Source organism: Penicillium canariense, assembly GCF_028826845.1.
Source record: "Penicillium canariense strain IBT 26290 chromosome Unknown utg000003l_segment0_segment0, whole genome shotgun sequence".
NCBI lineage: Eukaryota > Fungi > Ascomycota > Eurotiomycetes > Eurotiales > Aspergillaceae > Penicillium > Penicillium canariense.
In genome coordinates this window covers 3,177,109-3,200,041 of record NW_026622730.1, presented here as the reverse complement: position 1 = coordinate 3,200,041, position 22,933 = coordinate 3,177,109, and the positions used below count along the sequence as shown (strand labels likewise).

The 22,933-nt window shown below is 52.8% G+C and overlaps 9 protein-coding genes across 9 annotated transcripts; 4 read left to right on the top strand and 5 right to left on the bottom strand.

Annotated features, from left to right (window-relative positions):
* Positions 1-141: 141 nt before the first annotated feature.
* N7482_006015 (Set1-mediated histone H3-K4 methylation subunit Swd1) lies at positions 142-1,871 on the top strand (the record flags this gene model as incomplete). The annotated part of the gene is made up of 5 exons (XM_056688140.1): positions 142-211; positions 270-331; positions 398-486; positions 562-702; positions 797-1,871. The coding sequence occupies 5 exons, from the start codon at positions 142-144 to the stop codon at positions 1,869-1,871; spliced, it is 1,437 nt and encodes a 478-aa protein (XP_056543695.1).
* An 827-nt stretch (positions 1,872-2,698) lies between these two features.
* N7482_006014 (TPR domain protein) lies at positions 2,699-4,372 on the bottom strand (the record flags this gene model as incomplete). Its single annotated transcript, XM_056688139.1, has 1 exon — positions 2,699-4,372. The coding sequence occupies one exon, from the start codon at positions 4,370-4,372 to the stop codon at positions 2,699-2,701; it is 1,674 nt and encodes a 557-aa protein (XP_056543694.1).
* A 550-nt stretch (positions 4,373-4,922) lies between these two features.
* N7482_006013 (putative lipin Smp2) lies at positions 4,923-7,393 on the bottom strand (the record flags this gene model as incomplete). The annotated part of the gene is made up of 3 exons (XM_056688138.1): positions 4,923-6,787; positions 6,846-7,208; positions 7,285-7,393. 3 exons carry the CDS (start codon positions 7,391-7,393, stop codon positions 4,923-4,925), a joined length of 2,337 nt encoding a protein of 778 aa, XP_056543693.1.
* A 570-nt stretch (positions 7,394-7,963) lies between these two features.
* Positions 7,964-11,419, top strand: N7482_006012 (Fibronectin type III domain protein; the record flags this gene model as incomplete). Its single annotated transcript, XM_056688137.1, has 2 exons — positions 7,964-8,151; positions 8,221-11,419. The coding sequence occupies 2 exons, from the start codon at positions 7,964-7,966 to the stop codon at positions 11,417-11,419; spliced, it is 3,387 nt and encodes a 1,128-aa protein (XP_056543692.1).
* Positions 11,420-11,841: 422 nt separating this feature from the next.
* N7482_006011 (tRNA guanylyltransferase) lies at positions 11,842-13,259 on the top strand (the record flags this gene model as incomplete). Its single annotated transcript, XM_056688136.1, has 7 exons — positions 11,842-11,948; positions 12,153-12,284; positions 12,341-12,385; positions 12,462-12,637; positions 12,719-12,807; positions 12,882-12,986; positions 13,041-13,259. Coding segments are annotated over 7 exons (873 nt in total), but the record flags the coding sequence as incomplete, so codon positions are not given.
* Positions 13,260-13,476: 217 nt separating this feature from the next.
* N7482_006010 (uncharacterized protein) lies at positions 13,477-14,397 on the bottom strand (the record flags this gene model as incomplete). Its single annotated transcript, XM_056688135.1, has 1 exon — positions 13,477-14,397. The coding sequence occupies one exon, from the start codon at positions 14,395-14,397 to the stop codon at positions 13,477-13,479; it is 921 nt and encodes a 306-aa protein (XP_056543690.1).
* An 884-nt stretch (positions 14,398-15,281) lies between these two features.
* Positions 15,282-16,978, bottom strand: N7482_006009 (WD40 repeat domain-containing protein; the record flags this gene model as incomplete). The annotated part of the gene is made up of 6 exons (XM_056688134.1): positions 15,282-15,434; positions 15,499-15,625; positions 15,710-16,003; positions 16,065-16,205; positions 16,332-16,431; positions 16,672-16,978. The coding sequence occupies 6 exons, from the start codon at positions 16,976-16,978 to the stop codon at positions 15,282-15,284; spliced, it is 1,122 nt and encodes a 373-aa protein (XP_056543689.1).
* A 1,343-nt stretch (positions 16,979-18,321) lies between these two features.
* On the bottom strand, positions 18,322-19,937 carry N7482_006008 (uncharacterized protein; the record flags this gene model as incomplete). Its single annotated transcript, XM_056688133.1, has 4 exons — positions 18,322-18,586; positions 18,659-19,044; positions 19,396-19,506; positions 19,560-19,937. 4 exons carry the CDS (start codon positions 19,935-19,937, stop codon positions 18,322-18,324), a joined length of 1,140 nt encoding a protein of 379 aa, XP_056543688.1.
* Positions 19,938-20,117: 180 nt separating this feature from the next.
* N7482_006007 (class I SAM-dependent methyltransferase) lies at positions 20,118-21,439 on the top strand (the record flags this gene model as incomplete). The annotated part of the gene is made up of 2 exons (XM_056688132.1): positions 20,118-20,440; positions 20,548-21,439. 2 exons carry the CDS (start codon positions 20,118-20,120, stop codon positions 21,437-21,439), a joined length of 1,215 nt encoding a protein of 404 aa, XP_056543687.1.
* Between the last annotated feature and the right edge of the window lie 1,494 nt (positions 21,440-22,933).

Genomic DNA, 22,933 nt, shown 5'->3' with positions numbered 1-22,933 from the left:
CGCTGGGTTCTGTCGAGCTCGACTTCGTGTGCGCTGGATTCCAGTGCGTGCTAAATGTTTAGCCACCAGTGTTCTGGCCTTATTTGTAGGCCGAGGGGTTTCACTCCGCAGATCAACCCACCGTCGCGCTAACCTGCCGCCATGAATCTGTCGCTCATTGACCCGTTCGTCCTGGCTCAGGACTACCCTGACACCCTTACAGAGAAATTGCGTATGTGGAGTTGTTTTACTATGGACATAGATCATTGACTGTTCTAACCGGTGCCTAGGAAGTGGCCATGCGACCTGTCTGCGATTTAATCAAACCGGTGACTATCTAGCATCTGGGCGGGTTCGTCTACCGCGGCAATATTGCATAATGAGAAGAAAGTCTGGAAGCTGACTGGTGCACATTTAGGCAGACGGTACTGTCGTTATCTTTGACATCGAAACGAACGGTGTCGCACGCAAGCTACAGGGTCACACCAGGCAGATCCAGTCTCTCAGGTACAATATCTATTTTGCTTTCCCTAGCAAGCTTAAGCCAGACTCCTCACACATTGCTAATCTGTTCGTGCATAGTTGGTCGAGAGATGGACGATATCTTCTTACATCTTCACAGGACTGGAAGTGTATATTGTGGGACCTGGAAGATGGCTCGCGTGTGCGCACAGTGAGGTTCGAGGCACCGGTCTACATTGCAGAGCTACATCCATTTAACCAGTATGGCCCTATTTCCCTCCTCCTCCTCCTCCTCCTCCTCTCCTAAACTATACCGAACCATGTCAGAGAGCTAATTGCTTTTTATGTTTACTAGCCTTCTCTTTGTGGCCTCCCTATTCGAAGACCAACCTGTCCTCGTCGACGTCTCCTCCCCAAAACCAGTCAAGCGCACTCTCCCCTCCGCACCCCTCCGTCCTCAACCTACGAATGGCGAAGAAGTCGACCCAGCCGTCGCCGCAAAGCAAGCAGCTCAAGACGCAAAACACTCGACATGCGTCACCATATTTACAGCATTCGGCAATCACATTATCGCCGGCACATCCAAGGGCTGGATCAACATCATCGAGACAGAAACATGCATGACAATTCACTCCATGCGCCTCTGCAATGGAGTTGTCATTCTCGCCCGCCTCGCCAATAACGGGCGCGACCTGCTGGTTAACAGCTCCGATCGGGTCATCCGCACCGTCCTAATGCCCGACCTCTCCCAATTGGGAATTGACTTCGAGCCCTCCGCCATCAAACTGCAAGTGGAGCACAAATTCCAGGACGTCGTTAACAGGCTAAGCTGGAACCACGTCACTTTCTCCTCGACAGGCGAATTTGTCACCGCAACTACATTCATGAACCCGGACATCTACGTCTGGGAACGCAGCCATGGCTCCCTCGTCAAGATTCTCGAGGGTCCGCGCGAGGAGCTCGGCGTGGTCGAGTGGCACCCCTCGAGACCCATGGTTGTCGCATGTGGCCTTGAGTCCGGCTGTCTGTATACATGGTCGATCGTCAGCCCTCAGAAGTGGTCTGCGCTGGCCCCGGATTTCGGCGAAGTCGAGGAGAACGTCGAGTACGTGGAACGCGAGGATGAATTCGACATCCACCCCGCCGAGCAGGTCCACCAGCGCCGGCTCGATCTGGAGGATGAAGAGCCCGATGTGGTGACCCTGGACCACGCCGAAAACGTCGTCGGCGCAGAGCAGGCCGGCGCCTTCGGTTTGCCGGTCCTCCTAGATATTTCGGATAGCGAGAGCGGCGAGGACATTATCGCGGTAGGCCCGGGCACAATGCGGCGCCGCACCCCCGGCGCTGGGGCAAATGGGGATACGGACAAGGATTCCAGGGCTGGTGCTAATGGCGTCGCTCGTGGCGCCGGCAGAAACCGCCGGCGGTAACAGGATTCTTCGATGTTTCTTTCTTCTTTCTAAATCCTTAGTTTGGTCCTCGTGGGGCTGGATGAAAAATCATTTGCATGAAGGCGGCGTTTGAAAGGCGTTTGGGTGGAGTCTGGCTGTCTTGCTGTCTTGCTGTGTTTCTTTCCTTACTGTATTCCGTGCGAAAATTCTGAGATCATCTCTTCGCTGGCTGCCTGTTGGAAATCCGAGCAAAAATATTGTGCCAATGTACAAAGATTCCTGTCGTGCTCACGAAACTCTACTGTCACAATGTTCCACTTCAGCCATAGGCGATGAGTACTGCCCAAAATGAAACATCATGTCGCGGATCTCCCCTACGGCGCGATAATTTCTTGTGTCATTTGAATGGACATAGCAATCATATGAACTGCCAATTTGGAAGGCTGGGGTTGTGTGCGCATGTTTAAACAGATAGTGTCATAACGCCATCAAGCACCTTCGAGCTTTGGCTGGGCAACCTGCTTTCCAGACTTTCGCGCGCTATGGCAAACCATAGAAGTCCGAATCATAAGGACAAGATTGAAGATCCTGTGAGATAGAACATAATTCCGAGAAACCATACTATTCTAAAAAAAATACACATTTTGCCTACCTCTCCCGGTATTTTCACGCGCTGTGCTCTTCGTCTTCGGCATCCAGCGAGCATCCCTTTTTAGTGTCAATATTCTTGCCAATCTCACAGGAACATTGATCACCTTGGGAGGAGGCTCATTATCTCTTAATGGAGACTCGGTGACCTTGGTTACAGCGTGACAGAAATCAGGTTATTGGTCGCTTGGTCTCACTTTATCATGATATGTACATGTCTAGATCGCAGTCTTCACCCGACAGAAGCAAGATGATTTAATGGGTACATCTGCCATGGCTACGGCCAGTTGCAACTGAGGCCGGACAATGCGTGCCTCGGCTAATCTCCCTAGCTTTACGAGACACTCGTGATAGCCATGCAGTGCCCATACATTGTTCGGGTGCCTCAAGGCACGAGGCAGTGACTCGTCGATTCCGAGATCGGCAGCGTAGACGTCCATGGCCTCATGAATTCGACCCTGTTCCAGCAGTAATGCTCCCAATGCATGCCTAGTGGGCTGCATCCAACCCCAGGGCTCGTCGTAGGGGAGGTTATCGTCCTTCTCAACTGCAATGCGGAGACTGGCAAACGCATTAATATAATCTTCACATCGGTATGCAATTTCACCGTGGAGCATCGACTCTGCTACCGCAAGAATATCCACGCATGTGTTATTAAAAATGGTACGAGAGGGTGCGACTCTCTTTGTAGCTGAGCGGAATAGCTCCTGCTCCTGTTTGGCTTCATCGACGCGACCGGTAGCTGCAAAAGCCACGCCCTTGCCATAATGTATCATCGCAATGGTAACACAATAGAGACTCTGGTCAGTAGGAAGAGGGAGAGCAAGGATGGTCTCCCACCGACCAAATCGAACAAGCGCATGTACCCGGGTAGCAACAAACCCCTCAAGCCAATCGGCCAGAGGTGGTGATTCAACGCGCAGAAGATCCTCGGTGAGAGACTCCGCAAGTACTGTGGCCGTATCAAGGGCAATCTTGGACTGGCCTGCAAGCATAGCCGCATACATTCGAAAGTGGTAGTCATGACAGCGATAGAGATTATAGAAGTGTCCTAGTTCCTGATTTCCGAGGAACTTCTCGTCCGCACGAATGGCAGATGTATTCGAGGCGATTGCTCGGCGGTAATCACCGCACAAAACGTCCAAATGGGTCGGCATATGCTCAAGGTGACCAGCGTCAGGCACAAGGCCTCGCAGGTTGTCCGCAACAGGTAGGGCAGTCTCAGGAGTAGGGGACATTTCCATCAGGTGGATATACAAATGTAAGAGACCCGGGTGCTGAGGCATGCTTTCTTGGGCCAAGGCGAGGTCCAAAGCGTTCTTCACCTCGAGCGTTCGAGCACCAGGAGTAGGCCTTCCGGTAGTTAGGTCCCACAGGCTCCATGGCGTCAAGTTCATCAATGAGTCGACATAGAGAGCGACAACATCTAGGTCGTTCGGATAGGCTTGATAAACCGAGGTCATCGCCTCGGCGTACTGGTGGTTCCATTCCGTGCAGTCGTCGACAGGCTGCTCTTGAGGATACCGATGTTGTAGTGCCTTAATGAGCGCTCTCTCGATAGGAGTTGCTCTAGCTGCATGTTTCATGGCTTCCATTACAGCGCCATGAGCCCGTGTCGTCGTGGTCGAGAGATCTTCTCCGTCGAAGAGTTTCCATGGCTTGTTATAATTTGGTCCAAGAGCAAAGGCCAGACCCCAATACCCCATGGCACATACTGGATCGAACAGCACAGCCTGTTCAAAACACCGCGCCGATTCCTGGTGGTTGAAAGCGTAGGCCCAGATAAGGCCCCGGTTAAACCATGTCTGAGCATCGGGGTTCGTAGTGCTGACCGTCCGATGATAGCTGCCAAGATTGTAATATTCGGTGGCAGAGGATTGCCGAGGTGGCATCTTGCTGTGATGCCAGACCCTTTCCATGATCTCCAATGATTGATCGAGCGTTGGCAGATGGCGTTGACAGGTGGCGTTGACAAATGGCCAACGTGCTATTCCCGGGAGGTGGTCGGCTGTGGCCGATGTGGGGTAACATTGGCCCGCCGCGTACTACCTATGGGACCGTTTAGTAGGGACGCGGGAAACTCTACATAATGACAAAATGATAGTAAAAATAAGGCACAGTAGGTATTTGTTGCATCGATTAATTTAGAGCAGTTTCTCTCGTGCGGAGAATTATCCTAGAACGAAAGCTTCAAACACCGTCAATGGGATGGGTAAAGAATAAACAACACGCGAATCGCAAAAGGGTGTGTATATTGCAGACTCCAACTCCGAGTCTGTATGCAAGTAGTGTTGAACAGGGTATCTCCTCACCAAAGGAACAATGTCGGTGCACCTTCTAATTCAGAAAATGAACTGCAAGATGGGTATCTGGATGGTGCGGAACGAAGCCCGCCTCTGGCTCAATGCGGACCGGAAAAGCAATTCACGAACAGGGATATGTTCAGACGTCCCGGGGTGACTTGGGGCGAAGAGGGAGCGTTATCGAGCTTGCTGGTTCGGCCAGCACAGCACCAAGGGCATAAGAGTCGTCCTCCTCTCCGCCTGATCCTTCAACATCCTCGAGATCTGGACCGCCCTCGATGGACTGCACGATGGACCCTGCGGGGTTGGACGGGGCTTCTGAAGAATGCGATATGTAAATTGCACCCATGTCAGTCCCCCCTTCCCCTTCGTCATCTAGACCGGTCTCATCAAGGTATTCACTGCCTTCACCCTCGCTCGATTCATTATCGTAATCTTCCTGTTCATCGGCGTCTTCGTCATCCTCAAGCATTTCATCGTCGGCAGGCTCTTCGTCCTCGTCGTCGTCTTCCTCTTCACTGTCGGTGGCAGAGAAGTCATCGATATCTTGTGGGGTATCTCGCCAGTACGTGAAATCCGTATATTCTTCACCTCCAGATTGGACCAAAAGGCTGATAGCTGGGAAGAAATGATCGAGCAGTTCCTGCATGGTCACATAGCTGCTCTTATACTTGTTTAGACTCAGTAAGTCAAGAGATACTTCGGCGTTCGAGTTGATTGTAAAGATCCGAGTAGAAGGGATGTTGACAGATCGGTAGCTCAAGGCATCGGTCAATCGATTTCCAAAGCCAGCATAGAATGGGTTCTCCTTCCCTGAGAACAATCCAAGAATATCGCGCAGGCATGCCATTTTGAAGACTTCCGGCTTCCTCAAATAGATCTCCCGTCTCAATGCTGCCATCGTGCGATCTGGACTGCAAATCACAGGTCCCTTAGGCAGTCGGTATCCATCCTGGCACACTCCATATAGGTACGCCCGCGTGGTGTCCGACTGCCCAACAGATCGACTGGTGAGGTACATGATGTTATAGCCGTTGTTGACGATATCAGTGTACAACTTGGCGACTCCGGCGTGGGTCCAGTCACGTCCAATCATGTTCAGAACGTGTCCCAAAGCATCGGACTTGGTGATAGTCCCATCAATATCGGAAATCACAATTGGCGTATTCCCATTCCACAGATACATGTTCGCTGTGCAGGTTGCCTTGTTCACGCTGAAGGACATGAGATTTGGCCCCGGTTTCAACTGCAAGGCCTTGAGTTGATCGCTAGTCAGCCGCAGTGTTTTAGCGTAATTACGGGTCTCGACGGCAAACGAGTCCTGCAAAGGTGATTGAGGAGGTGTGGGAATACCCGGCTGAACGTCCGACTTGGTCCGGTGGTGGCGCACTCCCATCGAGGGCTCCAGGGTGGAGTGGTCGCCCTCGCTGTGGTACCCAGGGTCTGAAATTGCATCTTCACTCAATGCGGTAGTCGGACGCATTGAATTGAGGGACGCTGCTTGGTAAGCCGCTTCTTTGGCCTCCTCACTGCTGTAGATCCAGAGATTTCCATGCTCATCCGCTCCGATGAGCGCACCAAGGTCATAGCTCCCTTCCAATTCCTCGGCGAGAATCTTGCGGGCAAGAACTTCAGCTCGGATAGCATCTTCTTCGTTGCTCTTGTAACCCGTCATATCTAACATGAGATCGCCAGTATCGGTAACGTGAGATGGAATATTTGAGCCAGTGAGCTTCTTGGACAAAGAGATGGCACGGGACATAGCCTCTTGTGGTGACACCGGAGGTGGGCTACGAGAGCCATCTCTCTGTAGGGTATCATTTTCGTGCGCTGAGCCAGGACCACTAATGGACGACCGTTGCCCGTCATCGGATCGAGGGACACTTGTCGACAGTATGTTTTCCGACACCGTGTGATCGAGGGCTGGTTTAGAATTGAACGAGTCACGGTGAGAAGTGCTTAGCTCTGATCCTGCGGGAGAGCGTGACAAAGGAGTCATCGCGCCTGTGTTCAGGAATGAGCAAATAGGTTAACGTCAACAGGTTCTTCAGATTTGCCATACCTAAATCTGTGGCTGCCCGTGACTGTCGCGATAGAGGCATCGCTAACGCTGTCTTCGCACCTTCTGATAAAGCATCTCCGGGTGACTTTTCAAGGTCCAAATATTCTGGTTCCTGAAGCGATGACGCAAGATCTTCGCTGGGAACCTTCGGGCTAGCGGCGGGAGACACCAAAGGTGAGGTCTGTAGAGAGGCGGGGATCTCATCGGTGGTTTCAAACACAAAGAATGCCTCGCCTCCCTCTCCTAGCTTCATCGCATAATCTTGTTTGATCCCATTGACTTTGAATTCCACCTTCTTTTCATACGGACGCAGGAGCGAGAACTTGCCGAAGCGGACATGAAAGGGCGAGCAAGCGAGGGTGCCTAAGAGAAAGAAAAGCAAAAGCATCAGTTTAACAGTCCGAAGAAACAGCAAACCAAAATCTTGCTTTCAACATACCATCTTGCTGTTCAATGACGATCACATCGATCGCACCGCTCAGTGTGGCCGGATTGATTGAGTTCCATGTCTTAGAGACAGAGCCGCTGATGCTGCGTACGTACTGCATCTCGCCGGGTAGGTTAGAACACCCTGAGCGACGGCTCTGTTAAAAAAAAAACAAAAACAAGAAAGAGTGAAGCCCAGTCAAAGAGTGAAGCGAATGTATTGACGCCGACAAGTAGCCGATCAGCAGAAAGAGGGGGGGGAAACCAGGTTCGTTGGGAGGGATTCGGAAGCTGAAGGAATCGCCGCTGCCAAACGGCCCATGTGACACTTTGCTGACAACCTACCTGCTACTGTATCACCACCGCCACAAATATCCGTCCGAAGTGGGTTGACCAAAAAAGCAGAAACGGCAGATAGCAATAGTAAAAGCGCCACACATTGCAATAGGCCCCGCCTGAGTAGCCGGCGTCCCCGGGTCTGTTGGCCTTTCATCAACACATTCAACACCCAACGTTTATTAGGTAAGCGCAACCGACATGCCGAGGTCTTTGACCTCAGGTCCACTAGTGCATTTTTGGTCTAGCGGACGATCCCAGATCCGTGACCACACTAGTCCCAATCGGATAATCCTGACTAAACTCAGGTCAGGTGACATGTCCCACCGAAATGGAGGTCAATCAGGACCGTAGTGATGGTCACCTCTCCTTTCCACCACTCCTGTCTCCTCCCCGCTTTCCCGCGTCCATGGGTGACTGACGCTGGGATGTATGAGCCGTTCTATCTCACATTCGACGCCTACCCAACCGTCGTCCCGCGAGTGAGGGTGCGCGGCCTCATGGCTCTCTTCCTGGCGGGCTCAATCCTATGGGCCCTGATTTGGTGAGTTTGGCGCACTTCTCTGGAAATTTTACATGCCGGGCTGACCGTTGCCGCGCTAAAAAAAAAAAGGCTCCTGTACCGAGCATGGCAGGTTTGCCAGACCCCCAATGACGTTCTGGTGGAGAAGTTGGGGCTCGACATTCCGCCGCCCCCAGAGGTGACCCTTGAGGAGATCACATCGCGTGAGATTCGTTTAGCTTGGAAGCAGCCGGACTTCCATAACTCCATACACAAGCACATCATCCAAGTGAACAATGCGAAAGGTATGAATGGTCTCCGCAGCCGCCGGAGTTCTCGCGAACTCGAGTGGATGCTAACGAAGTATCTTACAGTGGGCGAGTCGAAGCGAGCCGAAACTGCGGTCGAAATCTTGAACCTCATTCCCGGAAACATATATCATATTTGCGTTCTTTCCGTCAGCGCAGCGAATTTCCAGACCCCAAGTGCGATCCTTCATGTGCGAACAAAATCTCTTCCACTATCTCAAGCCCAACAAGATGGCACGACTGGCGGCCCAACTATCCGAGCTTCGATTCCAAGGTCTACGGCCGGTTTGCCTACTCCATCAGCCCCGGTCATGTCTCGCGAGCACAGTGCCGGCCAAATGCCCGGGAAACGGCCCTCGACAGGACGCAAGTTATCGCCTGCCGCAGGCACAGCGGACTATGTGCATGGCTACTCGGACGAATTACGTCGGAGTGGCTCTCGGAACAATCGTGATGAGACCTTGGAACAATTAGCGGATCGCCTCAAAGCGTTACAACAAGAAAACGATAATGTAGAAAAACAAGCAACGGAAGAGGATGACGAACACATTGCATTGCTAAAGGATCTTGAGAAGCAGCGCGATGAACTCAAGAAGCGCGTCAAGGAGAAGGACGAAGTCAGTGGGGATTTGAAAAAACACGTTTCGAAGCTGGAAAGCGTCAACCGCACCGTGCAAAGCGAGAAGACAAAGCGCATGAGACTTCTTCAGCAAAAAGAAGCGGAACGCAACAAGCGCAAGAACGACATTTTGCGGTGGCAGGATAAGATTGCGCGCATGACTTCTGATGCTACTCAGGCTAAGGAAGACAAGTCCCGGCTGGAGGAAGATGGCAAAATTCGAGCGGATGAAGTCCGCAAGAAGATTGCGAAGGAGCAAGCTGATATGAAAATCATCGACGATGAGATTCAAGATAAGGGAGGACGAATCAAGAAGCTCGAGGATGAGAGGAAAGGACTTCAGGACGGCGAGAGTGAGGATGGCAAAGAGCTGGATCGAATCGATAACGAGCGGGCTCGACAGTGGGAAATGAAGCTCAACAACTTACATGCCCGCTATGCAACCCTGGTGAATATTCACGCGCAGGCCCAGCAACAATATCAAGAAGCCCAGGAACGACTGAAATGGCTCACCAACCAGCGTCCTGGCAGCTCGGGTCCGTTCACCCTGCCGTCATTGGATCTGGATATGTCAAACACTGCAACAATCCGACCTCGCCGCCATCGTAGCTCTCTGACCAGCAATGTTTCTTCGCCCGTGAATTTTCCAGGTGTTGAAACCGCCTTCCCCAGTGGTATCAACTACAATCCACCCTCAACGAATTCGCCAACTTTCCCTCCAAGCTCTACTTTCTTCAACATCAACAATGGAATGGCCCTTCCCGGTCTTTCTGATCCCCCTGAGATCATGCGGTCAGACATGGAGGTTTCATTCAATAACCCGCAGATGAGCCCTCGAGCAGATGCTTTATTGCCATCCGACCTTCTTGGTGACGAAGAATCGCCCGAATTTCCACGGCCAATCACCCGACCGCGCTTCTCAACTATGGAGGCACCGAGTAATCCTTTGGATAGCTTTGGTATTGGACCTTCCTCACCTGCTTCGTCTGGGAGCAGACCAGGTAGCATCTTTGCCAGCCCGCATGAAACTCTTAACCGACAGGACTCTGATTCTCGGCCGGTTGGTTTGTCCGCTGCTGGAGAGCGCCCCAAGAGCGCATCTCGAAGACTTTCCGGACTTTTCGGCTTCCATCGACCTCGTGGGAAGACGCTGGCCGACGAGCCGCCAATGCTTGGTACCTTGAAGCCTGGCCAGAGCCAGTCTTTCCCGCGAAACGTTGATGAGTTGGACCCCATCGGCTCCCGGCGCCGGCGACTGAGCTACACAGGTAACTGGGCAAAGCCGATGGCCTTGTTCCCTCGAAGCAATACTACTGGCGTGTCTACGGATAGCTCCTCGGATCACGCGCCATCTCGACGAGCTGTGTTCTCCAGTATCTTCTCATCTAGTAAATTTGGATTTGGCAGCACTGGCAGTGGTGGAAACTCCGACTTGAGCAACGGGTATAACCAGTTCAGCCCGCGGCATGATCCCATTGATCCCTCTTCTCTTCTTGGAAACGTTCGTCGCGGCTCTCTGTCCCCCCGTCCTTCGTCGACCTTTTCTTTTGACAATCAGAACCAGCTTCCCCATCCCTCCACGGACAACCGTCATTTCGGATGGCCGTCAACCGAGCAAATGGGACATCGCAACAGCCCGCTCGGGTTGGATTGGGCCTCCCCGCCAACGTGGTCCCGAGCACCGTCCCGTCGCCCTTCTATTCAATATGGGTCTTCCGGCCATCTTCCATTGGGCCTGACAGGTGAACCCGATTTTATCGGGGACTCGTATGACCGCCAGCTTCGGCCGCTCCAAGCTCCAATTGGCACCCGGCCATCGTCATCCCACCGACCGATTACCCCGAAGCTCAACCCCGCAGCACCGACCTTCACGGCGATCTTCACCGGTAAGAAGTCAGACAGTGATAAGGAGCCTGACGTTACCTTTGATCTCCACGTAGATGATGGATCTCCGTCTGAGCCGCGCACATCCCGAGACTCCCGTTCCCTGTCTCACTTCGCCGGCGACTCATACGAATCCCTGGAGCGCATGCCATCTGGAACATCCGTGGACAACGTGTCCAAGGAATCTTTTATCCGCAAGATCACCCGCAAGGGCAGCTCTAGCAAGTTCAGCTCCTGGAAAGACCGCTCAGGTCTGTTCTCCAAGAAGGGCGAGTCCTCGCAAGGTGACATTGACGAGGACGCAGCCAGCGAGGCCCAACTGGGAAAGAGCATTGACAGTACTGTCTCTAGTGTCCCCTCCGTGGACCGGTCGACTCGGAGCAGTCTAGGATTCTTCTCGCGCAAGTCGCGCAAATCTGACAAAGCGAGCGAGACTAGTGAGCGAGCTAGTGAAACAGGCGATGAAGAATTCGCGATCCCCGAGATCGCTGAATCATAACATCTCCAGGGATACATTCCATTGGTTTTTTTTTTTCATCTGACGGCTTTACTTGGTCTGCCCTCGAGTCAGGATAGCGACTATTTATCCCTATGAAATCCAATATGGTACATACTACATGCTTCCTCATCGTTCCCTTCAGCCCCGGAGATATCCAGTAAATTTATTTTATGTATCGCAAGTGATTTTGCCTCGTAGCTTCCAGTCCGGACGTAGTCGACGTTTAGGGCGGTCCGCCTGGGGCTGTCCAGCGTAGTTGGGCATTCCTCTTGTGGTGGGCGGGTAGCTATCGCCGCACAAATTCATGACTCGTCGCCGCGACAAATCCACCCCCTCGACCCAACCCCAGATCCCGCTGGATTGAGAGAGACCATGGCGAACTCCAAGTAAGTATTGAAGGACCTCTATCCCAATGAATCTAGCTATTGACTGTGCAAAGGTACGAGTACGTCAAAAATTTCGAGCAGCCAGACGTCTTGCTCCCGAATACGTGGATCGTGGTCCGCATTGACGGAAGAGGATTTCATAAGTAAGCCCTTCTCTTCTATACCCCGTCGCACTTTCCTGTGCACATGGGCTCAAGTATATAATTACTCCCTGAGGAACTCCAAGAGCTTGGCGGGTCGCATCCGGCTAGACAGAACGACTCGATACGCCTACCTGCCGACCTGCCAATGTTCTCTCACTCATGCGACGGGGTCTGAAATGGTTGACCTGCATCTGACCTCTCCAGGCTGTCGGATCACTATGCTTTTGTCAAGCCAAATGACCGGCGCGCACTCGATCTCATGAATGCTGCCGCAGTCGAGGTCATGAAAGAACTTCCCGATCTATGCATTGCCTATGGCGTCAGTGACGAGTACAGGTACGTCTCATCACTCTTCGCGGAGAAAATTCCTGATTTTGACATAAAATCTTCAGCTTCGTCTTCCACCCAAATTGCCAGCTTTTTGAGAGGCGGAATGCGTGAGTACTGCCTCTCCTCGCGTCCAGTTTTCTTGCTGGTTTATGCAGGCCAATTGACGAGACCTCTTTGAGCCAGAAAACTTGTCACAACCATTGTGTCGACATTCACTGCCCACTATATCTATCTATGGTCGACATATTTCCCTTCGACACCTCTTCGACCACCATATTTGCCTACTTTTGATGGACGAGCAGTCATCTATCCTTCGACGCGGATCCTGAGGGATTACATGAGCTGGCGACAGGTCGATTGTAAGTCTGTCCAGATCCACGGAAACTCTGTACTTGGTTGCTGTTCCGAAATGTTTAGGCTTGCTAACCTTCATGTTGCAGGCCACATCAACAATCTCTACAACACAACATTTTGGGCAATGGTCCAGCAAGGGGGGATGGGCAATACTGAGGCAGAACAAGAGTTGAAGGTAGGCACACAGTATAAGAAACCGTGGCGATACAGCCCAGTTCAGAAGCTATCCAGTTTGCTCATGCATATCAGGGCACTGTGTCTTCCGACAAAAACGAGATCCTCTTCAAGCGCTTTGGCATCAATTACAATAACGAAGAGGAAGCGTATAAGAAGGGAAGTGTACTCTATCGCCAGGTATACCTCCTCCTTCGCCCTTACCACAATAACTGTCTAACCTTTGACTTGTAGTACGAGCTTCAAGAATTGAAGTCGACGCAAGCATCCACGGAAGACGACATCTTGGTTCCAGAGGCGGAACAGTCACGCTCACAGCAGGACAAACTCAAGAAACTTCGCCGGAAGGCACAGGTGGTGGTGGACCACATCGATATCATCAAAGATGACTTCTGGGAGAGACGCCCGTGGATACTGTCGGGTAAACCTGGGAAGCTGCCTACGCAGAGCTGAGACCAAAGAAAAGAGGAAAAAAGGAAACTTTATAGACTCGAAAGGTGAATTAATTATTGACTCTTCCAAATTCATCAACCTCGCCAAACGTTAGGGGGTATCTTGACCGCGATCGCGAAGATCAACGGCGTATGCAAAGTCTATGTATCCAGTCCTTGGGCGCAATGCAATACAATGTATAGTGGGCCGCTTCTATATCTGAAAGCGGACATGCGGATCAGGCTGACTTCTCCTTCTTCTCTTTCTTCTCCTTTTCGGATATCTTCAAGTCGGACTCCTCGGTCACCTCGCTATCCTTAGTCTTTGACTTGGACTTCTTGCTATCCTTCTTTTCCTTCTTGCCCTTCTCGTCCTTCTTTTTCGATTTTTTGGAGGCCTCGTCTGATTCGGTGGTATTGACTTGGCCATCGTCTTGCTCCTCATCGATCGACATTGGTGTAGGATAATCTTCTTCACTGGCAGAGTGCTTCGCCTTCTTCGACTTCTTCGATTTCTTTGCCTCCTTGTCCTCTCGTTTCCGGTTCTTCCTTTCCGCCTTTTCCTTCTTCCTCAATCGGCGCTCTTCTTTGCTTTCCTTGCGCTTCTCTGAGCCAGATACATCACTTGAAGACAAGGCTGGAGACTCGGTGGACTCCTCGTCCTCCTTGAGCTTCCGGCGCTTGCGCTTCTCCTCTTTCCGTGCAGCTCTCTCTTCCTTCTTTACCCGGCGCTCATCCTCGTCATCGGAATCACGCTTCCTCTTGGACTTGGACTTGGACTTGGACTTGGACTTGGACTCGGACTTGGACGTGGACTTTTCGTTCATCTCTTCCTCATCATTCTTCTTGATAGTACCAACAAGGCATTCACCACGCACGAAGTGTCGGTACAGTTCGCTGGTCAATGCATTATTCGATTGCGTCGAGGTAGCAGTATCGTTACCCATCCCTTTGAGCGCATCTTCAAATCCGCGCAGCCACCATTGGTTTGTGGGGTCTTTTGTTGTTTTCTTGCCGACGCCGTGGTTGTTCTGTTTGCGCGCCACGAGGATGGGCTTCGTGAGGCCGAGGCCGCCGTGCGGACCTGGACGCTGGGTTGGGTTGAGAGGGTTACCAGGACCAGACCAGCCATGGCGAATGAGATAGGCTTGGGCGTCCATTCTGGTGAGAGAGGATGGAAGGGTCGCCTTTAGGAGGGTAGGCTGGGGGGGGAGGTTGTATGAGGGTAAATGGTAATGAGGCTGAGTGGTATTGGAGGGGCAGAGATGCAGATTCTGCAAGAGAGTGGGAGTATTGGTATCCCAAAGGCTATATCATCGGCGTGTCCAATTCGAAGCCGATGAGAGAAAAGGGCGTCGAGGGAAGGCGATCCCTTGTGAGAGAAGAGGGAAAATGTCAACGGATAAGATCGAAAAAAATGGTTCCTGCGCGATAAGAGACCTCCACGCCATTTTCTTAAGGTTTCAACATGACGGGCTGTCGGTCACGTGGGCACTTCGGATTCCACTAAAAGGTGACTACTCTACCTGCTTGCAGATGATTATCAAAACAGGAGAAGAACGCGCATGATTAAGAGCTATGTACTCCGTACATCGGAATAACTATACCGTTGGTGGTCAAAGAATTTAGCATCGTTCGATTCTTCAAACTGGTAGAATCTCAAGTGAGACTGGCAGCGCCAGATAGCTCATTTTCGTAGTCCCTGGTAAGCATACATTCCCTATTTGATGCGGAATTTTCTGGGATATCAATGGAATTGACTCATCCAGTCGAAAGATGGGTAAATCAAGTACCTGGGCGCGATAAATTAAAAATGGAGTAAGAATCCAAACTTTCTTAATAATGCAAGCAACTCCACCTGCCGGAGGGAATCAAAATTATACAAAAATGCCGACCAAATTGTTGGAAGGCAATGGGCTAGATGCCCCGAACACCACAAATGTCACATTGTTATCTTATTTCACCCACCACCCAAACTCCCAATGCTACAGGACAGAAGACAACAGCAAGAACGCGCTGTGATTACCCACAGCGCCGAACGGGACTAGTACGGCTTGAACCGGTCCTTCTGCTTCTTATCCTTGGGCCGGGAGGTCTTTGCCGATCCAGCTTGGGCCTGGGCATCATCGTCACCAGCATCAGCGGGCCTCCACGCCCGCACAAAGCCGTCCTCACCGCAAGTAAAGACGGATTGGCTCTGCAACACATTAACCATTAGCCGGCTCGATAGACAGATGGAAAAGATAAGATAAAAGACATACCTGTTCATCCAAGTATACAGATCGTACGACCTCGTCGCCGTGGGCGCCGGGCAGGCGCCAGAGATTCTCCTGGTCAAACTGCCACGCCGGACGCGAGACCAACGGAATCAAATCTAAACGCTTCTCACTACAACAGAGGAAATAACAGAAATCAGCACCTCGACCGGTTCAGGAGGGTAAGTAGGCCTCCGCCTCGACAGGGTACACATACATCTTATTCCCAGCCGCAAGGTACGGCCCCTGCGCGCCAACGCACAACTGCACCACATACTCGCAGCCCAGCGGCTCACGCACGTCGTCGAAGTGCACGGGCTCGGGATCCTGCGCAGGGTCATCCGGGTCGGTGGCCGGGTGCACAGAGAACAGCTCATCGTGGCTGAGGGCGTAGATGGTGCGCTCGGAGAGGAAGCCCGCGTGGTGAACGGAGCCGTGGTTGATCACTTGCACGAGGGCCTCATCCTCGTCTGTGATCGTGGTGTCGTAGACGTTGACGAGCCCGTCCGTGCTGCCGGATAGTAAGATGTTGCTGCGGGTCGGGTGATATTGGAGCTGTGTTACGGGCCGACCGGGTCAGATTAGTTCGGATGATCTTGGGCCATGGGTTCGGGATCTGGTATTCCATAGGGAATAATTTGCTCACCTCAGTGATATCATCGTTGTGGCTCTCCACATATTGGAGCCGGAGGGCCTGTGGAGATCTGATATCCCTGCCCGAAGGTTAGTGGCGTGAGCTATAAGGTCCAGCCAGGGTCGATTTAATAGAGATCGGGGGCCCAAAGAGATGGCCTCAGCAAATAATGCCAAAGCTAAGGTTTCAAGACAATGGAACGTACCAGAATGCAACTACTGCCTGCGACGAGACAAGCTCTGTACCCGCGGCAATCGTGTTGGTCTCCGGGTTACAAGCCACCGAGAGCACCGGGGCATTTCTCGCTAGACAGAAGCATTAGCCGGCCTGTAACAAGCGGGTCGTGAAGCTCTCCAGGGGATCGACTGGGCCATCCTTGCATCCAGCGGTAGAAAATTCTCCGACGCCATCCACGCCATTCCGGGCAGCAGAGCCGCGGTGGCAACTGGTACAAGCAACGGTGTATCAATCTACCGCCAGCTCGGAAAAAAAGGACGCCTGAAAGGGGAGCAAGGAAAAAGATCAGGACAGTAAGCCCGACTCACGCGTTTCCATCTCCGCGACCGCAGTCCCAGCCCGCGCATCCCACAGCTTAACCTTCCCCTCCCGGCCTCCGGTCGCCAAGAGCTGGGACTCCCCCGCAGCATAACTGCGAAGCGAGGTGACGCCAGCACCATGGGTCTTTCGGGAGATTACCGAGACGCGGTCGAGATTGGCGGCGTCAAAGATGCGCAGCGAGTCATCTGAGCTGATGGCAGCAAAGCGGCCGGGCGCCGACGGCGCAATCGTGTAGATGTAGTTCTCCGCGGGCAGCGACAGCGACGACGCTGCTGTTGCCGTCAAAGTGTGCATCTTGAAGAGTGTGAGTGTTGATCCACTAGATATCGCTGCGGCTGTTGCGCTTGCAGTTGCGGTTGATGCTCCTTGCTGCGATCTACCAGCAATTTCGCGAACTGCGGGCCCTCCCCTGTGGCTGACGAGAGGCGCGGGTTTCCAGACCAGGTTTGCCCTGGGTAACGGGAGCCGCGGGACGATGAAGATGCTGCCGATCTCTAGCGGGTTCAATTGCTACTTGCTGCTCGCGGGCTGGCTTGTTTTTTGGGGGGGGGGCGGCAATCGTGCAGAGCCCGTATACTGTGGAGGTTTGGCAGCCAAGAAAAATTTATCCGTCGGTGGGGCCACTCTGAAGAGCCTTGCTTGCTACATGCTCATCTTCTTGTGTTAAGGTACACCGATACGAGATCGAAACTATATACAGTGTCGATAAATCTGCAGATTGACCAAGAGAATATCGGACTCGTGGAATTAGAAAAAGCGGTTTGGAGAAAAAGGAAATTAGGATCGCCCTTTTTTGCAGCTGCAGCTGGGGGAGAAACATGCACAAAGGGCGACCATGGGATTCCTAATTTCTTCGAGCTTTCGGGCGTCTCTGCCCAGAACCGATCATCCTGCCACGCTTCAAGTCCCACAACAGCGTGGGAAAAAATGACGAGTCGACAGCTGGCCGATTCAGGTTAGTGGCTCGGCTGAGCAGACTCTTGGAGTGGGTATTGCGAAGGGTGGAGGTCAGCATGCTCGTATATTAGTGAACTGACCCGGGTTCGTATAAGTCTTCGGCAAGGGCGACTCAAGATCAGGCAAAGCCACGGAGGCGATCCGCTCGCAAATCAGCAGTTGAGGTCTAGCTCGTCTTCACAGGGACGCCGCATTTGGGAAGAGGGGCGAGGGGGCACCGGGGAGGAAGGGGGAGCGCGTTTGGAGGTGAAGTGGGACCAAACCTTGGGCTGTTCGGCCCCAAAGATGGTGATCGAAAGACGTCTTTGACCAGGGAATGATGTGACGAGCCGGACTAGATCCTCGTATAATGTTTACTGTACCCGAAAGAGGAAACCCCTAGCTCAACCGACCGTGGTCAAGCTTGACAGGGTCGAGTTGATACATGAGACAGGCCGCGCCGATCACTGGAGCGCAGGAGTCATTCAGGTGAATGGGACAAGGTTGCGCTGGCCCAGGATCGAGTCAGGGGTTACGATCAAGTGGGCCGTACCAGTGACTTGGTAGGGGAATCATCGTCCGGAGGACCGGAAAAAGAAATTGCGCATAGCGCCTCGGGTGATTCGCATCGCGACCGGACCCAGGGCTTTGGGTGTGCCGAGGGGGTGTAGCGTTTGGGAGAAGCGCCGGGATTCCCAGCTTCAGGACGGGGACCGGGTACACAGGACGGAGTACGGTCCAGTCAACGGCCCTAGCTGCACGACATGAGTCGGGTCAACACAGAGTTTCCAGGTAGCGCCGACGCAGACTCCCGAGGTTGCGCCGTTGAACGCGGCCATGGGCGCCCCCCCCCCAAAACAACTAATCTTGAAGGGGGCGAAAAGGCGGAATTCGGGCGGAGGAGAGGTGACGCGACGCGAGCTGACTGGGCGCCACGCTGCGAAGCTTCTCAGCGCACCCATTCCGCTGGGTCTGGTCGCTGCAGAATTTGAATTTCTCCTGGGCTCCATTCTCAGCTCAATCACCGTCTCCAGCTACCTCGTGTTCTCGAGATTCTGTTTCTGCTGAGGGTTGGGTTCGGTTCTGTCCAGCCCTTGGGACTCCTGGGAGCGGACCCAAAGTCGTAGGAGGCCCAGACGGTCCGCGTCCCGCCCGGTGCAGTGGAGACCTGGTCGATCCCGAACTGGCCTAAGAGGGGCTGGAATGAGTGGGGAGCATGATATGGGAGGGTAATGCCCAAGAGGGAAAGAGTCGTGAGGAAGAAGCGGAGCCGGAGACCAACCGGCTGACTGCCACCCTTCCGCTCGTCTGGCACCAATTCCCAAGGGCGCACTGACCAGAGGGTGAGGGGGACTCACAGTCGGGAGCCCTGGAGCCCTGGGAACCCGAGGCTCTGGATCAGTCGCATTTGGGTTCACTGGACGCTGGACTCGCTTAGGTTCAGACCCCTGCGATGGTGATCCAACGCGCCGGAGGGTTTTCGAATGGGAGGGTACGGAGTACGGAGTACGGAGTACTGTACGCAATACGGAATTTGCGTGGAAAGGAGCGGGGATTACAGACTACCGACTACGGAGTACAGACTGTGGAGTGGCCATCTACAGTACATCTAATCTACTGTAGCCAAAGTGACAATACGTATCGATTTACAGATTTTATGGGCCTGCTCTCTTTGCCCGATCCGCTGGTAGTCGCTTGTCGGTTCGACTCAATTTCCACCTTTCTGCACCTCATCGCTTTCCCTTCCCCTAACCTTTGCGATCGCCTTCACTTACTCTGCCTTTTCCTCCCTTTTGCGCAACTCCCACCGTGCTCTCCGTCGGCTTCACCCGCCATTCTGTCTCCCCCACCGCCCGTGGACCCCCCGGACGGGAACCAGCCAGCGGCTACACAACCTTAAAACCTCCGGGTCGCGCCATCTCTCGTCCGTGGTTCTCACCTCCCCTTCTTCCTCTCGTGAACCACCCTTGGGATGCCCAGGATCTGGTCCTTGAGCGGTGACAACTCCCTCGTCCCTCAGTAGCGCCAATCCGACGGGATTGTGGACTCGGGGCTGTGGTGGGTTGCGGATTGTTGACCCGTGCGCCCTGCTCCAACCCAGCTGGGTTGCTCTGCAACTTCCCCCCAATCCTTGGTCCTGGTTCGCTTGGTTCGCTTGGCTGGCCTCGGAGCATTTCGTACTTTGGGATCGACCGTCCTCCCGTTCTTTGCGTCTTGCACGTGCAGCCTCTCTCGTCTGCTTTCTTTCCTGTCGCCTGTGGTGGCTGAGAGCTCGGTCGGATGTCATTGTGCCTGCCGTCTCATGTTGTGCGATCATTGATCGTAGCTACTGCTCCCTCTCTCGACCTCAATAATCGACGAAACCAATCGCAGGTCCGATATTCCTACCGACCGACCGCTGTCCTCCCCTCCCTGATCCTCACGCATTCGATTTCGTAAACACCAACCGCTCCCAATGCTTACCGACGAACAGTCCGGTCGAAACCGGCTGCCACCAATGATGGCGTCCCCTCCACCGCCGAAAAGATACAAGTCTGAGTCGACGTCGGCGAGTGATGCTGGTCGCCCGAAGTACTATCACTCCTCGGTGCCGTCAAGCGAACGGTACCATTCCTCGTCGGTTCCCGCCAGTGAACGGGCTCGGTCCCGGCAAACCTCGACGGCCATGGATATCTATATGATCACCGACCGAAATCCTTCGGACAAGGATGGGGATCGAAGGGTGGGCCGTTTCCTGAGCAATGGCTCGGTCGCATCGCATTCGTCCCAGATCTCTCATGCGTCTGGCTCGTCACCACCCATCATCATCTCCAACCGCAAGTATGTTCCGCCCGAGGGTCGCAAATAGGCCGCTTCCGATCTCGCGTCTCGATTGCGCAAAAGGGCGCGTAGAATCACGAAACTAACAACCCCTTTTTCTCTTACAGGATCCCTGAAAAATACCCACCGTATAAAGAGAATGGTCGCATGTATCACGGATACCGCAAAGGCACTTACATGCTACCATGTGACGACGAAGAACAAGACCGCCTTGATATCTTCCACAAGCTATTCACGGTCGCCCGAGTATCAGACGGCTTAATATACGCCCCACACCCCAGCAACTCGCGCATTCTAGACTTGGGTTGTGGAACCGGAATCTGGAGCATTGAAGTGGCCAACAAATACCCCGATTCATTTGTGGTCGGCGTAGACCTCGCACCGGTCCAACCACAAAACCACCCCAAGAACTGTGACTTCTATGCCCCGTTCGATTTCGAAGGTCCTTGGGCCCTGGGTGAGGATTCCTGGGATCTGATCCACATGCAGATGGGGAGCGGCAGCGTTGTCAGCTGGCCCGGCCTGTACAGGCGGGTATTCGCACACCTTCGCCCGGGCGCATGGTTTGAACAGGTAGAGATTGACTTCGAGCCGCGTTGCGATGACCGGTCGCTGAGCAACCTCGCCCTTCGCCACTGGTACACGGCCTTGAAGCGTGCAACGGAATCAACGATGCGCCCTCTGGCCCATAGCTCCCGCGAGACGATTCGCAATCTGCAAGAAGCTGGCTTCACCGAGATCGATCACCAGATGGTGGGCCTGCCATTGAATCCATGGCACAACGACGAGCACGAGCGCAAGGTCGCCAGCTGGTACAACCTCGCCATCTCTGAGAGCATCGAGGCCCTCAGTCTAGCGCCTTTTCACCGCGTGTACGGCTGGCCGATTGATAAAATTCAGCGCCTGGCGACAGATGTTAAGACCGAGGCGTTCAACAAGGACATCCGCTGCTATAATATCCTGCACATTTACCAGGCGCGCAAGCCAGTGGCTAAGTAGGTGGGGCGGGGGGCGCGCTCTCTACTGATGATGCTGCGCCCGGGGGTCGGCGAGCGCGTAGTTCTCCTTGTGTGGACAGTACTTACCACGATGATGACGACTTGCTAATTTTCTTTCGATTCCTTGTCGCATGTTCAGCATGACGTGGCGTTCGGGTTGGAAGTTTAGTGTTTCCTTTCTCCATTTTCGGCTTGTGGTATATACCCAGGCGTCACGCCTTAAGCTTGTGATTGAGTTTGCTAGCCTGACGATCGGTCAATATAAATACTCTTGAATCCGAACTGGGTGTCATTTCAATTTGTAGGGGCTATGGAGAAGGGCATGTAAGTATGGTGATGACTACATTTGGGCCTGCTCTATCAAGTCGTGCTTTGGACCTAGAGATATAGTGGTATTTCATAAGTTTTCGGACCACCTTTGCACTACAGCCTAGTCTTCCGGTCTCATAGGAAACTTTACAGGTCAAGAAACTGCCAAAGTAAACTAATATGTTCTTCATGATTATATCCATTTGAGATATGGACCAAGTTCATTGTACAAACTTGAGAAGCCATATATTGAGGGCGTGATACAGGGGTAAGGGAGTTGTTTGACCGGCAGCATTTTGTCATCGTTAGGTGGTCGAAGACTTTTGGAACACCATGTATTGCGTCAACCTACAGTACATACCTGGACATCAGTAGGTACCAATGTCAGCCGGTGGCACCTTAAAGCTTTGAAATCCCTGACAAAACTCAAGTAGTTGCACAATGCCGGTAGAACTGCGCCGGGGGTTCTAGTTATGGATCTAGGTGAACGCTCCATATCTGGTCACGTGGTTGTGGCACCCTTGATGGGGGTACGATCTATCTCTGAACAGTTTATCTTGGGAGCTCGTGTACTGATGCTTAGATCCACGTGTGTTGTGGTTCGTCGTGTCAATTTTTGGTGGTAAAATGTCGGTCGGGCTTGGATCTTGGGCTCCCTGTACATCTATATATCTGGCACCGGAACTAAGACTAGCCCAGCAATACATACCTGTCTTCAAAATACATTCAGCTTAAGATGGAGAATCGAGCAGGGCAGAGCTACCTAACCTAGAACCCCTTAGATGAGTAGCAAGATAGCCTAGGTATTATAGTAATTTTGAATGTAAGTACTATATAGGATCACCTTTCTACGAATCTGGGCTCCCATGTACAGTATGTACTGTACTAGGTAATCTAGGGTGTTTGAAGGCGCACGTCTGAATGAAGACGGTACAATACTGTACATATTTTAGTTTGCACCGTAACTTTCCATACGAGAGGCCTGGTGGTATAGTGGTATTATACGTGCTTCGGGTTATCCCGAGAACCCCAAAGGTTCTCAGCATGTGCGTGAACCGGGTTCGATTCCCGGCTAGGCCCTTCTTTTTTATTTTATTTGCATTTTGTAAATTCTTTTTCGAACATCTACCATAATTGTCGGCCCCTCCAAAGTTGCACCTACAGGAGCGGCAGAAGTCTGCTAGAT